A 17,901-nucleotide genomic window follows, 5' to 3' on the forward strand; every position below is an offset into this window, starting at 1 on the left:
AGATGGGAACTGGCCAGTTATTTAATAAGAGCAACTGAGAGATAAACAGACCCATTGAGGCGAATCAATGGGAGAGTTGTTAATTAAAGCCAAAGGGCCATAAAGATTGTCAGTGACACCAGCATCAAACCAAAATGTAATCCATAATTCAAAGGTTGCGGTAACAAAGCTGAAGTCCTAACATAAATAAATATTTTTTCCTTAACTAATATTTGCTGATAATTTGTAGTTTTGTGGGAATTATCCAAAAATGTGGGCACAGCCATATTTTATTATAACAGTACTAGCTGTGCAAGCCTGTGCTAAAAAAAGCCCGGGCTTCTAGAATCTATTGAAATCGTCAGGGAAAAAAAAAAAACTGCTTTCCCCCGATGTTTTATCAGAGGCTAAACGAGTTTCTCTGTCGTTTGTCTTTCCTCGGTGGTTTCACTTTGGTGACAGTCACTTTCTTTCAGCTTTATGCTGTCATCTCAAACGTCTTTCTCCATCCGATTCGTTAACTTGGGGCCAGCTTGCTGGCTCTTTGTGCTTCATGCTGTAGCCTTGCACTTCCAGGTTGCCTCACACTTCTGGGCCAACAGACCAAGGTGGTTATAATTAACGAAGACTAAAATCAAAACTAAAACTATTAATAAAAAAAAAAATTTGTAAACTGAAATAAAATAATTAACAAAACCGAAATGAAAGACTAAAACTAAATGAAATTATTAAAGTAGCTGGAAAGACTAACTGAAATAATAATTTACTAAAATATTTTTAGTTTTCGTTTTTGAATGAATATTCTTGCCGTTAGTCTTTACCCTTGTAAGTTTTAACTCTAAAACAGAAAGTCATCCACCATGAGCCGCCTGCATATACTGTATTCATCCAGTGAACGGCGGCTGGTGACAGAACATTTGCGGTGACAGAGCAAGCTGAGTGCGGGTGCGTAAAGCGTGTGAAATAGAAAGTGCCGCCTTTCTTTGTGCTTGTTGTATATCAAGATGTAATTGAAACGGCTGAAATCAGAATGTGCGGGTCAACAAAACGTTTACCATATGGACAGAAAAATCACGAGTGAGTAACATTTCAGTTTATTTCTCAGGTGTCTACTTTTTGTTGACAGCAGTTCACCTGCCACTTCGCACAGGAGAAATCGTTTTTACTTTCTCATATATGAAGTATAGAGAAAGTATAGTAATCATGAAAAAATTCGACCTCGATATTTTGATGAATCTTGACGTTATAGACTAACAAGTGTCCAACAATACTGTTTTTTGGAATTGTGTGTGTACGTGTACGCGCGCGCGTGTGTGTGTAAACACGATAACTCAAAAACACAACTAGATAGATGGATGAAATTTGGCATGTGCTTGTTACACCACAATTGTAGATCTGTATTAACTTTTGCGGCAACTTCATCACCCGGAAGTGGTACTTTACCTGAACACATACTCAATTTTTTTTTTTGTTCATGCAGCCGAGTCCGATTTATGCAACTTTAGTTTTTTAATAATTGTTCAATATATTATTAATTTGATTTGTTGTTGATGGTTTCTTATTACACATAATATAAAAAATATAATCATTGTCTTGCGGTTTACTCCTCAAACATCCATCCTCATATCCGAGTATACAAGAAAGTCTAGGGGAGACCACTCCCGGTTTTTGAAAATAAAATGGCACTGATCAAGAGACTGACTAGGTCATCATACAAGATCAGCATATTGTTACTGACCAATCACCTTTGCTTTAAAAACATCGTTTAACAACGGAGCAATACAAACAAAGGTAGTCTGACAAGTGATGAAAAACTACTAATGGATTCTGTATTTATTCCATATTTATTAATTTATCTTTTTTAGTTCATATTCACAACTCAAAATACCTGATATTTTGAAAGTAATCCATTAGCAGAATTATATTTTAAAATATTTGTTTCCCTTTTTTCAATGTTTTTCTCTCTCTCTCAAAATAGATAGTTTAAATATCATATTCTTTTTGTTCTTAACATCAGCCTTATCATACATATTACATACCAGGGATTTTTTCTGCCTTGCATTCAAACCTGCTGCGGCAGGCTCCAGGTTTCCTGCAATCCTACTCTGGATAATGTTGTTCTTAATCTCAGATGCTGTCTCTGTTGTTTTGTGCTTGTCCATACTCTTATTACTTGCTCTTGCCCTATTCATTATGGGTTTACTGTTCTTATGGTGGGCTATTCAAGACTCGCCACCCCTACCTTGACACTACATGCTTGTTGTTCTTTGTTTCCCTCAATACAGCTAAGTGGGGTCTGCACACTGATTCAAGTCTAAGAGCCCTGTTCTTCATAAGCCCCTGATTTTCATGAGAAAATATTTAAAAAATTATAAAATTGTGTAAATTGTTTATATTCAGTGTCTAGTTTTGATTATTCTTGTTTTTATCAGACAAAAACAAAACCAGATAGTAAACCAGGCAGTATAGTAAGCTTCCACTAACATTAAACTCCTATCCAAATCTGTTAAATGTTTAGTCTAGTGTTCCTTTGGATCTCACTAATTCCCAGGCTTTCTGTCGATGATACCTATTGGCTCTGGATGCACAGTGTTGGGCTAATAATCACCTTTTTTCTTTCTGCTTGTAAATTGACCCATCTGTGTTTATTTTTGTTATCAAATTAATGCCTCACCTCACCCTCTGTTTACTTTACAGCTAACTACATTAATCTATTAAGAAACAACTCCTATTTTTAGTGTCCCCAAATATTTGCTTGGAATGAAATATTCTTCAGACCCTTCAATGAACAAAAAAAAATGCTATATGGGATGTAAATCAACCTCTCTGCTTTCCTATATTCAGACACACTTGCAATTAAAACCAAATTTTCCAATGGCTGTTGTGGATCTGTTCAAATTTGATTTGAATTTCAGCAATTTAAACAAACAGTCTGAACGTTCAGTACTGCTGTCTTTTTTTTCTGTAATAACCTTTTATTTATTTTCCAAATGTGAATTATAGTAAAAGTTGTTCATATATTAATGACTACAGATAAAGTAACTAATTAAGGCATTATACGTATGACTCTGACCTTGATATTGGATTAGGAAATGATTGATTTATAGTTAGCCCTGGTATAGTGGTTAGCGTTGCTAACCCACAGATTCAGGTTGGGTCATGATTTGTAGGAATACTACACTGAACCCCAAAATATGAATATGTGTAGGGTTGGTTGATTTGTGACTCTAAAATAGCCCACTGTGCGTGATACTGTTCCTTTAGGAGTGGTTTTTGTGAAAATGCCAAAAATTAGTGAAAAACTTGCAAACATTTAAGCCTAAAATAACATTGTAATAAAAAAAAATGTATAAATCTGTGCATGCAAAAGGAAACATGGAATATGTTTTTTGTCAGTATATTAATGTTCTAAATGTAATGTGTTTATGTATCGACTTTCATTTAAACAAACAGATGTGCAGTTCAACCTGATTAGCAAGTCAGAGCTGGCTCAGACCCTCTGCAACACTGCATTTGATTAAATTGGGCCTAATATACTGTGTGTATGTTTAAAACTACTGATTTGAAACCATGTCTCTTTCTGTGTTGACTTGGCATTTTAAGTTATTGAGAATGAAAGAAACTGAGGCTTCATCAGTTAAAGCCAGAGAGGGGAACTCCTGCTGCTGGGACCATTTGATTAGCAGATTGCTAACAAACATTTTTACAGATATGAGCATGCCTGTGGACGCAATTAAACATATTATTATATTATTTTATAATATATGTTTCAGTCTGAAAATTATATACAAGCCAAAATGTCGGAAATTTTAATTATATCGTGATATGGATTTTTGGCCCAACTACCCTGTAATGGACTGTTAACCTCATCTTGGGTTGGAATAGACTTCGGTTTTCTATAGCCGTGAATTAGCCAATGTTTTTGGTTGAAATTCCGTGCCTGTTCACTTTTTCTGTGGTGTTTGCACATTCTAGGTTGTGCAAGTTTTTCACTAGGTACTTTGATTTTTCTCCCACATTTCAAAAGGGAATGTTTTAGGTTAATTGGTGATTCCAAATTGTCCCTGTATGACTTTGTGGGTATGCTAGAGTGGGTCGTGGGATGGACTAACAACCCTGTCAAGTGCAGGTCTACCCCGCTTCAAGTACTTCTGGGATAAGCTCTGGCACCCTGCAATTCTGATTAAATAAAACTGGTTTGAGAACTGTTTTGTTAATTCAGAACGGAAACATATTTTACACTGCATCCTTTCTTCCAATAACTTATTGTGATTTTAATCATGCTTTGCAGGAAAAGGAGGTAATATAGTGGAGAATACAAGAGAATGCTAATACTTTTTTTTCTCTCTCCATTATTAAGCTCCTTGAATTTGATCTGAAGGGAAAACCACTTGATTCATCTGCCGCTATTGAGGTCGTGGTGAAGGATTTTGAAACAATTGGAAAAGACAAGTATGTGTGCTTTTTTTGACCTATTTTAATTTCCTTTAGGAATTGATGATTTTTTTAAAAACAAATAATTGAATCCTATCAAGCGGATCTCTGTTTACAAGTTTACTTAATTACCAATACTGCATTTATCCATTGGCTTATTTGGTGTTGTAAAACCAGAAAGCCCTCTTCAGTTAGTAAATTGGTTGGAATTAAAGTTTGTAGTCTACGAGTATGCACTTGGTTAAACCATTGTTCTTATTTACCCTATATTTGTGCTTGTTGTACGCTTTCATCCTCTTTAACACAGACATCAGCTCAGGGTTTTAGGTAAATGAAATCCAAATAATCTGCACTGTCACTTTTAATGGCAGTAAGTGGGTAAACTTTGAGTTTCAACGGACAGCGTGGGTGGAGTTTTTACAGCACTGCCATTTCCTCTCAGAGATGTTGAAATAATTACTAACATTTCTTTCATTTTTGGGAATATTATTTGCATTCCGGTATGACATACATCTTTGTGGTAGGGCTGCTGTTGTCCGTGCTGTTTCCTTTTCCTTTGCCCTGCCTATGCACCGCTCTGCCCCTTGCATTATATGGTGCATGCTGCAATAGTGATGTGGCAACAGATACAGTGACTCACTGATGTGGACAGACCTTTCAGTGGGCAGTGGCTCAAAAGTGGACAAGAGTCACTATACATGATGGATGAGTGCAGAGTGATTAGTAACTGTTAGAAACCCGTATGAAAATCAAGCACTATAAGGAAAGTGAATATATGTGGCTTGTGCGCAGATATTACAGCTACTTTCTAAATCATAATACAGGACAAATTCATAGAACTGGCACACTAATATTTCTTACAGATTTTATATGGAATTAATAGCAGTAATTATCATATCCCAAACTTTTGTTCTTGAAAGTATTGTCAACTGCAGCCTATCTAGCTTTAACAAGGCACGTTGCACATTGTTGCTTTTTCTCTATTTCTTACAACAAAAAGGAGACTCTGAGCAATCAGGTAGGTCCTTACAGGAGAGAAGGCCATTTGGGTCCATGAGGGAAAATGAAAAGAGTCATTGTAACCACCCCTTTGTGCACATCTCAGTGGTGACTGCCTTATAGCTACAGGGACTTGGGCCTTCCTGACCTAGAGGTTTCTTGTGTGGGGTTAGCATGTTCTCCCCATGACTATGTAGGTTTTCCTCAGTTATTGATTTTAATGTCAAATCTGAAAGATTCTAGTGTGGGTGTGTGTATAATGGAATTGTCTAGGGTGGGTGCTTGCCTTGTATCTGGTGTAGATCCTGGAGTTTTAGCCAATTTTTGACCAATTTCCCAATTGCTATTTCTGGCTAAAACATTAGAAAGAATTATTTATAATCAATTGGTTGGTCACCTTAACTCCAGTAATTTATTTGAGATCTACCAATCTGGCTTTAGGCGTTATCATGATGTTGAGACAGCCCTCCTGAAAGTATTCAATGACATCTCTATTATTACTGACTCAGGTGGTGCTGCAGTTCTTGTCCTCCTTGACCTGTCCGCTGCCTTTGACACTATGGACCATGAGATATTGCAGTTGCGGCTTGAACATCTTGTTGGGCTTAAAGGGGCTGCTCTTAACTGGTTCAGGTCATATCTAATTGGTAGACACTTTTCAGTGACTTTAAATCCCTCTTTTTCGTCTTCTGCTCCTCTTAATATGTGGTGTTCCTCAGGGATCCATTTTGGGTCCTATTTTATTCTCTGTATACCTTCACACTATTGGAGCTATTTTTTAGGAAATTTAACATTTCTTTTCACTGCTATGCTGATGATACTCAGGTTTATATTCCCGTCTGCAACTCTGCAATGAATCAACTGCACAACTGTCTTTTTGAACTAAGATCCTGGATGGCTAATAATTTTCTTGATCTGATTCAAAATAAAACTGAGATGCTTATAGTGGGTCCATCAACTAAAGCCCAAATTGGTCTTGGACTTCTGGGCTCTTTCTCTGTCTTTTGCAAACCTCAAGTCTGCAATCTTGGTGTTATTTTTGACAGTAACCTCTTTTTTGAGAAACAAATTCATTCTGTAGTTAAGAGTTGCTTTTTCCAGCTTCATCTTTTAGGTAAGATCAAGCCTTTTTCTTCTAGGGATCTTGAGAAAGCTACTCATGCTGTTATCTTTTCTTGCCTTGATTACTGCAACTTGCTGTATTCTGGGATTAGCAAATCCCTGATACACAGGTTACAGTTGGTCCAGAATGCTGCCGTTCTCTTTCTGGTTGGGGCAAGAAAGTCTGATTCTGTTTCTCCAATATTAGCTTCTTTACACTGGCTGCCTGTCAGTTTTCAAATTGATTTTAAAATCTTATTGCTAGTTTTAAATCTTTACATGGGCTTGCTCCTGCCTATTTATCTGAATTGTGAGCTTTACACCAGCCATCATTGAGTGCTTAGATCTTCTGGTCAGTTGTCTCTTTTTGTCCCTCGAACCAAGTGTAAAACTAAGGGGGACAGGGCTTTTACAGCTGCTGCTCCTCGCCTGTGGAACTCTTTACATCATTACATATGTTGTTTTAAATGTGCTTAATAAATATATTGACATTGACATTGACATTTGTGCTGCCAGGATAGACTTGACTCTTTGCAAAACCCCAAGAAACACCTTAAGAAAGTAAATGGATAGACTGTAAACTTGTTTCCTAAATAGTTTTTATTTATTAAAAGACATCTACAGGTTTAAATTATGGTTGATCAGTTATCATTTGTGTCAATCATAAGCAAAGTCTGAATCTCTGCCTAATTTTTATATTTAATATGTATGATCTGATGTTTTATCATAAGTATTCTGCTCACTATTTTTCATTTCTGTTTTTTGTATTGTGTTGTAATGAGATGTTGTAGTCTGTCTGCAAAAACCTGCTTAAAAAACAATTTTCCCACTAGGGACAGTAAACCTTTTCAACCCCAAAGATGTTAACTGGAGTTCTTGTTTTTAGTCTTCTGCTGTTAACTGGACATAAGTTTTATTTAGCTGGAACATAAGTTAATATCTTAAATGTAAACTGTGTATATGTGTTATTGTTTATTTACATTGATGACATTTTGAAATATTGTATGTGGTTCATTTTATGGTTTTATAGGTTATATCTGTAAATTCGTGCAAGTTTTCTGAGCTGAAACTCTTAATATCACCAGTTATTCTGATTTCCTCTCCATCCTATAGGCATACACTTTAGGTTGATTGGTTACACTAATTTGTTCCAGTCTGTATATATTCTGTGATGGACTGATGTTCTGTTTTGGTGGCTGATGCTATCAGGATAGAGTTTGATTCCCTGTAATATTAAAAAGGCAAAGGGTCTGCAAATGTATAACTACAGATTACCAAAGCAGCAGATGGACAGTAGACAGGTTGGTTGTGTGCGATGGTGCATTATTTTATATAAACTGCTCAAAAAAATTAAAGGAACACTTTGAAAACACATCAGATCTCAATGGGAAAAAGAAATCCTCCTGGATATCTATACTGATATAGACTGGGTAATGTGTTAGGAACGAAAGGATGCCACATCGTTTGATGGAAATGAAAATGATCAACCTACAGAGCCCTGAATTCAAAGACGCCCCAAAAATCAGAGTGAAAAAATTATGTGGCAGGCTAGTCCATTTTGCCAAAATTTAATTGCAGCAACTCAAAATTGTACGCAGCACTTTGTATGGCCCCTGTGTTCTTGTATACATGCCTGACAACATCGGTGCATGCTTCTAATGAGATGACAGATGGTGTTGTGGGGGATCTCCTCCTAGATCTGGACCAGGGCATCACTGAGCTCCTGGACAGTCTGAGGTGCAACCTGGTGGCATTGGATGGACCAAAACATAATGTCCCAGAGGTGTTCTATTGGATTTAGGTCAGGAAAGTGTGGTGGCCAGTCAATGGTATCAATTCCTTCATCCTCCAGGAACTGCCTGCATACTCTCACCACATGAGGCCAGGAATTGTCATGCACCAGGAGCCACTGTACCAGCATAGGGTCTGACAATGGGTCCAAGGATTTCATCCTGATACCTAATGGCAGCCAAGGTGCCTTTGTCAAGCCTGTAGCAGTCTGTGTGACCCTCCATGGATATGCCTCCCCAGACAATCATTAACCCACCACCAAACTGCTCATGCTGAATGATGTTACAGGCAGCATAATGTTCTCCATGGCTTCTCCAGACCCTTTCACTTCTGTCACGTGCTCAGGGTGAACCTGCTCTCATCTGTAAAGCACAGGGCACCAGTGGTGCATCTGCCAATTCTGGTATTCTATGGCGAATGCCAATCGAGCTGCATGCTGCTGGGCAGTGAGCTCAGGGCCCATTAGAGGACATGGGGCCCTTGGGTCACCCTCATGAAGTCTTTCTGGTTGTTTGGTCAGAGACATTCACACCAGTGGCCTGCTGGAGGTCATTTTGTAGGGCTCTGGCAGTGCTCATCCTGTTCCTCCTTGCCCAAAGGAGCAGATACTGGTCCTGCTGATGGGTTATGGACCTTCTATGGCCCTCTCCAGCTCTCCTAGAGTAACTGCTTGTCTCCTAGAATCTCCTCCATGCCCTTGAGACTGTGCAGGGAGACACAGCAAACCTTCTGGCAATGACATGTATTGATGTGCCATCCTGGAGAAGTTGGACTACCTGTGCAACCTCTGTAGGGTCCAGGTATCGCCTCATGCTACCAGTAGTGACACTGACTGTAGCCAAATGCAAAACTAGTGAAGAAACAGTCAGAAAAGATGAGGAGGGAAAAATGTCAGTGGCCTCCACCTGTTAAACCATTCCTGTTTTGGGGTCATCTCATTGTTGCCCTCTAGTGCATCTGTTGTTAATTTCATTAACACCACAGCAGCTGAAACTGATTAACAGCCCCCTCTGCTACTTAACTGACCAGATTAATATCCCATAAGTTTCATTGACTTTATGCTATACTCTGATTAAAAAGTGTTCCTTTAATTCTTTTGAGCAGCATATAATGTTAAGACTTGACTACTACTCAATTTTGAAATATTAGAAGAATATGCATTGAAGTCTTTCAAAAATAACAAATCTTGCTCTAAGAGACATGCTGTGGCCAGAAATTATAATTTAATGTTTGCAAAGTTCAACTTGGCGAGCAATTGCAGGTTCTAATAGATGTTCAGTCGAGCAAATGTTTGCAGCAGTAGGTGTATCTTTAAGAGGCTCTTCAGAGTTGACCAATTTAATAACTAAAATACACCCTTGACTAGAAGCAGGTTAGAACTTGCTCAAAAGGCCGACACTTTGCAGAGAGGCGTGAGCAGAGTATGTGTTTTGGAAGCCTACTATACGCCTTACATCATTAGCTGTGTGTGAAAGATTTAAAAAAAATTAAGAGACAAATTTGCACACTGTATGTCTTTCTCAATCATTAAACCACACAATTGTGTGCAGGATATGATTTGGCCAGCAGGAAGAATCAATCACTTTCAGTGTGTGCAAACTGAGAATCTTTAGACCATGTGTGCTAGAACTTGTTGAAGGCCTTACACCCTACAAAGGCTGCAAATAAAAGGAACAGTTGTGCAAATCACAGAACATTTAACCCATTGAGAACACTCTATTCCGTAAATTATGTTTGTTTATATGTTACTTACTCCATGTAGTGATGGCCAAGAATAAAATGTAATTTAATGTTTTCTTTGAGAATGGTGATAACAAAGTTTCTGAATGGGATCCAGTGATGACCAGCGCTAGACCACAGCAAACTACAGTCAATCCATAACTTTAATGGGGCTCACTTTCCTAGGAAATGATTTGAAAGTTGAAGAAGTGAATGTTAGTACATTGAATCTAAGAAATAGGGTGTTATCTTCCAGCGACTGCCAAAAAGTGTGGTTTTTCACAAGAGATTGTTCAAAATGAACTTTTCCTCATGGAACTCTTTATAACAAAGCTCTTTTTGATAATATGCACTTTTCATAACACATTAACCATGAAATAACAAATAAAATGCAGTACACAAAACATAGTTGGTAACATGCAAAGAACATTTTTCTTGATAGTCATCCTAGTGATTACTGTGACCTTTTGTGCTAACATCTCATTTATATAAAAAAAAAAAGTTAGTCGCTCTTGGAAGACGCCAAGACTGGTGAGGTCTCGACAACATCTCTGACACAAGATCCTTCATGGCTGCCCGATGGCGTTGGAGTTTCTTCGTTTGTGATTGTTGAAGAAGTTCACTTCCCTTAACCTGGGATTAAACTTTTGTTTGTCATCCTGCATGTTTCGGGAGCATGGTGACTTGAGCTGCATGCACTAAATCAGATATACCTGTAATCTCACAAGTACATTACAGAGAGCCACTGTATCAATCAACAATATAATAATACTGCATAGCCTGCTATTTACCTTTTTTCATTGCATGTACACATTAAATTGAAAGGTATGAAAATTGTGTATGAAGTGTCTTGATTTATTTCAATGAATTTAATTACTTTAATTTTCTTACTAAGGGGTTTTTAGATCACAGAATCCATAGTTAACATTAGCTTTTTTAAAAGCAACGCATATGTATGTTTTTGAAAATTCACTTTTGTTTGTTATGGTTGCTGCCATTTTGTACCATTCATTGTTACTGTGCTTCTCCTAGTAGTTAGGGCCATATCCTCGGAGGTTGTTACCTCATGTTATATGATGATGGGTTAAAAGGTCAGCAATTTGATTTGTTCCCTTATTTGAGATTTGCAGATAATAAATTATCCTCCCAATGAAACCCATCCCTTAAAAACAAATGTTTACTTGGTAAAACTTTAGGAAGTTGAAAAAGGCATCTATTAATAATTTCCTCTTGTTTAACAAGATCTTAGTGAAGGTTTTTTTTTGGTGTCAATGATGTCTCTCTTGATATTGCATACTTCGGTGTAAGACCTGTGAATCCTCCCTATTCCCAAATAAATTTACTAGCATATTAAAAGCTCTTAATATGCCACTCTGCTCAAAGATGAATAACTTGTTTAATGATGTTATATAAATGTTAATAAGACCAAAAGAAGGTCTTGTTACATAGCAGTAAATGAGTAATAGATGCATTTGTAAACATAAGCTAAAGTGTTACCCTTTACTTTGGTTTTCACTCAAGCTTTGCATTTTTGACTTTAATTTTTGGTTTCGCTATTGTTTTGACGAAAGGTCTCTTAACCTTACAGCTTTGACCTTGTTTCTTATTTCTGACTATGTCTCCTATTCTGTCCAAGTCTTCTTTCCTGCTACTTTTCTTTGGCATTACATAATATGTCAAACTTCTACCTTTAAGTCCTTAGCCAAGTACTTTTTGTTGAATATGTGTTTCCATAGGTTACTGTTTGCCCTCTTTTGTTTGCCTGGGCTTGCGTTAGCCCTTTTGTAAGAATGCGTGTAGCAGCCAATCATGGATTTAACTGATTCTTTTATTTATGAAGGCTGGTTGTGCTCCATCCCCATCAACTCAAATATTCAAACCATTGCGTTTTCTTGCATACTCCTCATTAGCTGTCAGCATAGTCAACATGTAGTTGATTCACATCTATAATATTTGATGCACATTCAATGTCAATGTCAATTTATTTATATAGCACATTTAAAACAGCATAGTAATGCTGCGGCCAAAGTGCTTTACAATAATAGAATAAAAGAAAAAAACAAAGACAATAAACAATAAAACATAAATAGTAATAACATATATGAACATAAAATAAGACACATAATAATACATTTTAAATATGTGGCTACACTGGAAATAGACGTTAGATGAGCCTGATAAAAGCCATCCCAGTTAGTAAACATGCCATCACGTCTTTTAAGGATATACTGTACGTCAAACGAATGGCCTGTATTTGCAGGAACACCTAACTTGACAGCATTCCGTTCTGACTATTTGTAACACTGATAGGTACAATTGCTTATTTCTATTTATTCAAGGTTCCACCAAAGCAAGTAACTCTGGTTTGAAAGCTTTTTGGTACATTGACATGCCTCATCCATCTTGAATTCTAGATGCAGCACTCTTACATGTTATTAAGCTGTTTGTGCTGTTTAATCAAAGAATATGTGCATGACAATCCCATTCAAGTAGTGCTGGACTAGCTCTGGTTGAGGTGTGATATCAACAGAAGAGCATATATACCAAATATTATATCCATGGAAGACAAAAACTGGATTGAGTGTTGATGTAGCACTGTGGCTACCAACAACCTAACTGCATCTTTTCCCTCTGTCCATGTGCCTAATCTGTAGGTGCCCCTTTGGCAGCTCTAAATTGTGTCCATGTGAGTGAGTGGCAGTGTGTGTATGTGAGTGTGCCCCATAATAGTCTAGCACCCTGTCCATGCTGTTTCCTGTCTGGTGGGGTTTCAAAATGTTAATGTGATTAATTTCATGTTTTTTCTATCACATAAATAGTTGTAAAGGTGCTTTTGAGATACGCTGTAGCCCCCAACCCCATTACCTGGATTAAGACAGTTTTGTGCATGGATAAATATAAAGAAAGCTGGGATAGAATAAGATTGCATACCTACAGTAGTGACATCTTTGCTGCACACCACTACATACCAATTGAGTGAACTGCTTCTGATGTGGAGGATGAGTTAAGTGGACTCAGTAAATGGTTGAATAGAAATCTAGAACATTCTCTGGATCTGCTTTTTTCATTTAGGGACAATGCAACATTAACCATACAGGTACATTTATGCTGATGTTGACAACCCAATGCACTGATCTGGTGGCCGATCCATAGTGTGTTCTTCCTTTATGAATGATTCCCAATGTAGCTTTAAACAGGATTAAGTAGGTTTGATGAAGGATGATGGGATAGATATTGACAACCTGGAAATCTCGGTTCAGTTTATTGCTTCATTCATGTCTTCTGCATTTTAAACACAACTAAGATTCATGACTTTAGCTTTGCTAAATATATTGTACAGCTTATAAATGACCAGTTTTTCCAATTTATATGAGCCATCAGAATTTTTCCATTATATTATAGACTACTTTATATTCTTGCCTACTTCTTCATACTTCACTGGTGATTCTAAAAATGGGTAACTGAACATTTTGCTTTATATGTATTTGTGTATGTGCCCTGAACAAAATTCAGACTAATAACTGTAACCGCAAACTCAAGATTAACAGACTTGGAGACTTTGCAGATACTAGCTAGGAGCTGCCTGCTTTATTCTGGGAATTACTCCTTGCTTACTTGATACCCCTACTTTTAAAAAAACCACAGAATATGAACACATGGTATCAATCAGGAAGCAGTTATGGCACAAGCTATATTTAGCATTTTGACAACGATCCTACTGGTAGCTACTTTGGTGAAGACATTTGTGCCGTTTTAGGCTTTTCATTTTATTTATTTTTTTTCCTCATTACACAATGTAAGCTATCAGCTAGAAACACCCTTTCTTGACTTGAAGACTTGTGAGTTTTCAGCTGAAAGGCATGGCTTACAGTAGAGCAGGAGGTTGTGAAAGCGATCCACTGCGTAATGCAACAAGAATCACATTGCTAAATGTGGGAGGGTAAAATGGTGTAGCTGACTGGCTTTTCCAGGATCCCTAGGTGGTTTGTCGCCTAGCAACCAATGGAAAAGTGAAGCCAGGACACGCCTGTTTGCACACGGCCCATGGAAAGGGGAGTTTTCTAAGATTGATGGATTTTGTGTAAGGCTGTACTCTCGTTCTGCTTCTTGTGTTGAGTCAACATTAAAGCATGAATAGAATAGTAATGCTGACTTTCATTAAAAACAAAAAAAAAAAAATTAGAATTATTGATGCTAACAGAAAAAATCCAAAGTTAAAGGAATACATATATTTTCTCTTCCCTTAAAAGGCTGCTTTGACTTCAGGGTCGTCTTCTCTTTTCCATCAACGAGTTTTAGCTTTTATGCAGACAGGAAGGCCGTCTGTGCTTGTTTCAGACATGCTTTAAGGTTGAGTCATTCTCTCTGTTGCTATTATGACTTATTTATACAAACCATTCAGTCTGCTTTGGAATATGCATTAAAGTCAGCTTTTTCCGTTTTTCTGTTTTGTAGACTCTTTATACCATTCCACCCTGTCTGATTGCATTTTACATTCACTAAATATTAATTAGCTATATTATCAATTCTGCATTGGCTCATGGTGGTTATATGAGTGGGCTCTTATATGGTTTCAAGATTTTATGTTGCATTGTTTCACCATACAGATTATTACAGCACAAAGCTGGCTACTTTCAATGTTTCACACAATCTGGAGCTTATTTAGACTGTACATATTGCAATATTTTCCAGTTCTGTTGCTATCATTTTTACCTTGATTCTCTTTAATGAAGCTTCAGCAGGCTGCCAATATTGGGTGTTATTACCATGATGTCCAGTGATATTGACCAGTTTAGGAACAAGGTGGGACAGGCATCAAATTTTAGATATATAAAACATTGTTTTCTATTAATTATTCCTGCTTGTGAAATTAGTTTTTGATTTGTTGGTTTGCAGACACTTGAGGCATCATGCTAGTACTGCCTTATAGAATTAGGTTATGATTTCAAATTCCTTCCCAGTCTGTCTGAGTTGAGTTTGTGTGTTCTGTTCTGGACTTTCTCCGGTGATGCTTGTTAAATCCAAAATGATGTACAGGCAGCTGTATTTTTGAAGTAGGTATAAGAAAGTCTGAGTGTGTGCATGGCATCTAATCCAGGCCTGGTTCCTGTCTCGCTCCTAATGCTGCTGCAGATAAGCCCTGGCTCTCTCTGACCCTGAACTGGATAAGTGGATTACAAAATGGATGTTTGGATATTTTGTTGGCTGTTTCAATACTCCTGCACAATACACTCCCATTACTTTAAATCTGACTGTAAATATTATTCTAGTAATGTATTCTCCTCCTGTTGTAAGCATTCCAGTATTCCTGTAAGCAAGTAACTTGTCCTGTATTCTCCACCTCTCTCCTGGCCATTTTATCACTTGATAATTCCACAGTAGTTTTACCTGGCTGAAAATATAGAGTGTCACCTATAACTACTAGTGGTGCTTTCATTGGAACAGGCAGCTCAGGTAACCTGAGAAATGCTGACCAATATGAAAATGAGGAGAGACAGCTGCTCATGGTGTAGATTGTGGGGAAAAAAAAACAATCTGTGGAATTTTATCAGTTCAGTAACTGATAAAACTTGATTTAAATCCAAGCCCAGTCCTAGTCCTGGATGTGCTGGGTTCAAATCCCAACCCAGTCACATTCCATGGAAAGTGTGCAAGTTCACCCTGTGTGTGATTTTCATGGTAATATCTCTTTACTGAGTCTTAATCAGCCCAGTGTGTGTGACTGTAGGTGTGTGTCTGGATATGCCTGAAGATGGACTGGCCTCCTGTAACGCATCTCTCCTTCTGATTGTGTTATGGTTCCTATTTATGCGGAGCGCACCTTGTTAACATAACTCTGCGTGAGCTGATAATGCAGTGAAATAGGCTGCTTTATGTGCATTGAGCTTGCCTGTCTTTTCAAATGCTTCGCATTGTACAGTTCTGTCATCTGTGTGAGTGTGTAGTACACACACACTATGTTAAAAAGAGATAGTAAAGGAACACATAAATATAAACAAAATATATAGCACTGCTAGAATGCCATCCACTGTTGCTTCCAGCCTCTGTGGTGCTAGAATAGGCTATGACTGCCATATATTGAAATTGAAGAGTTTAAAAAAGATCAGAGGACAGTTATATAGATGATACTTTTGGAATACTTGTATATCATTTGTTACATGTTCCATTTGTTCAATTAAATGTTTCAGACATGTAGTTTTTTCCTTTTCAGAATGTGTAGTGTAGTGAATGTTTATGAGCCATTATTGTGTTTATTAAATGTTTGTCCACCAGTAACCTTGTTTGCCAAATATTTTCCCAGAAATTCACTGTGCGACCGACTTAGAAGAACTTTTTTTTTTTTTTCTTTCCCCTGTGCCCCGTGATGTTTTGCAAGGCCAACAGGACATCGCAGAACTGTAGCTATGTTGGTTGGGGCTGTCACTACCCAAAAATGTATGTTACATTGCTACCTGACCTGCATGCCTACGTGATATCACTACTTGTTTAGTAGTTCAAGTGGATTTGAACCCCACATGCACTTCATGAATAAAAAAAAGGGGGTACATTAGCAGGACATAATGAGTATATTATGAGTATTGCCACCGAATATATAACACTGATTCCTGTGTGCTGACTGACTCACACACTGTGCTGTAGCTAATTTCGTATGCTGGCAGAATAAATGCTCATCAAGAGTAAGAAAACACATAAGACCCTGTGAAATAATCATAATGAAAGGTTTATTACTATTTTAAAGGTGTTTCTAGCTTCTTTATGGAAGAAAAAAGTGCAAAGCATTTGCACAGATGCATGATAAGCAAAAAAGACATGCCAGATGCATGTAGCACGACTTTGAAAAATGCTGCCTGGCATGGCCAGTCAGTACCCTGAAGACTGGAACACTTGTGAGTGCAATGACATATTTATATATTTCTTTCTTTCTTATTGCTTGTTTGTGGCCATTTGTTGCATCACAACTAGATCACATTTTTGACCACACTAATAGCTCCATCATAGTTGGCAGTGACTTTTCCAGCCCTCAGGAAAACGTAAAAATACTATTGCACCTTTATAATCAACTCAAAACTGGTTCAGTTCCTCCTTCCCCATTGACTTCAGTGCATTTTTACCAATGTTTTAGAACATTCCTGAACTATCTGGGGTTTGCTAATGACTATTAAATATACATTATTACTATGAAATTCTTATTTAGTCATAACAGATTATTAGCTGGGTGTTGTAAATTTAGAACTATTGCTGCACATCTCCAAATTGCCAGGTGTGAATCCTGGCCTGGCTACTCTCTGTGTGGAATTTGTGTTCTTTCAGTGTTCATTTGCAGTCTTCCCCCAAATCTTTTTTTGGTTAATTGGTGAGTCTAAACTGGATCAATATAAGTAATTAATTGTATTTGAGTTTGTGAGTTTGTCTTGCAATGGACTGGCCCACCATCCAGGACTGGTTTCTTGAAGTTGTCAGGATAGACATTTGCTTCTGTGACCCATTACTGGTTTAAGTGGGCTGAAAAATGGATGGGGAATATTGATGTTCAGTAGAACTCATTCCTCTGACACTGAACTTCCCCATTCTCTCCCTCTCCATTGTAATTTGTTGACTTCACTCCGCAACGAAAGAAATAATAGCTTACTCTTTCATTATTAAGCCCAGATTGCAGATTGGCTAAAATTTTCTTGTATAATTTAATGAATCTACTTTTAATAATATCACTGTATTGAATTTTCAATTGTGACATTTTACTAATCCATTCTAGATGACTCCTAATTTTGTGACTTACAGGAGCCCCTCTTGCAGATTTTTTACCAACCAGCTACCTTTAATTATTCCCTTCGAGCTAATTTGCTTTAGTCATTGTGTAAACAATGAGTGCAAGGGCTG

The 17,901-nt window shown here is 37.4% G+C and overlaps 1 protein-coding gene across 5 annotated transcripts in view; it reads left to right on the forward strand.

Annotated features, from left to right (window-relative positions):
- The window catches only part of LOC120541024 (myoferlin-like), a 152,689-nt gene that overhangs the window by 15,181 nt on the left and 119,607 nt on the right, over window positions 1-17,901 (forward strand). For all 5 annotated transcript variants that reach the window (XM_039772264.1, XM_039772294.1, XM_039772274.1 and 2 more), the window contains exon 3: window positions 4,340-4,431. In XM_039772264.1, coding sequence (XP_039628198.1) covers window positions 4,340-4,431 — 92 coding nt within the window. The remainder of the gene's footprint in view (window positions 1-4,339; window positions 4,432-17,901) is intronic.

Source organism: Polypterus senegalus, chromosome 1 (genome assembly GCF_016835505.1).
Source record: "Polypterus senegalus isolate Bchr_013 chromosome 1, ASM1683550v1, whole genome shotgun sequence".
Taxonomy (NCBI): domain Eukaryota; kingdom Metazoa; phylum Chordata; class Cladistia; order Polypteriformes; family Polypteridae; genus Polypterus; species Polypterus senegalus.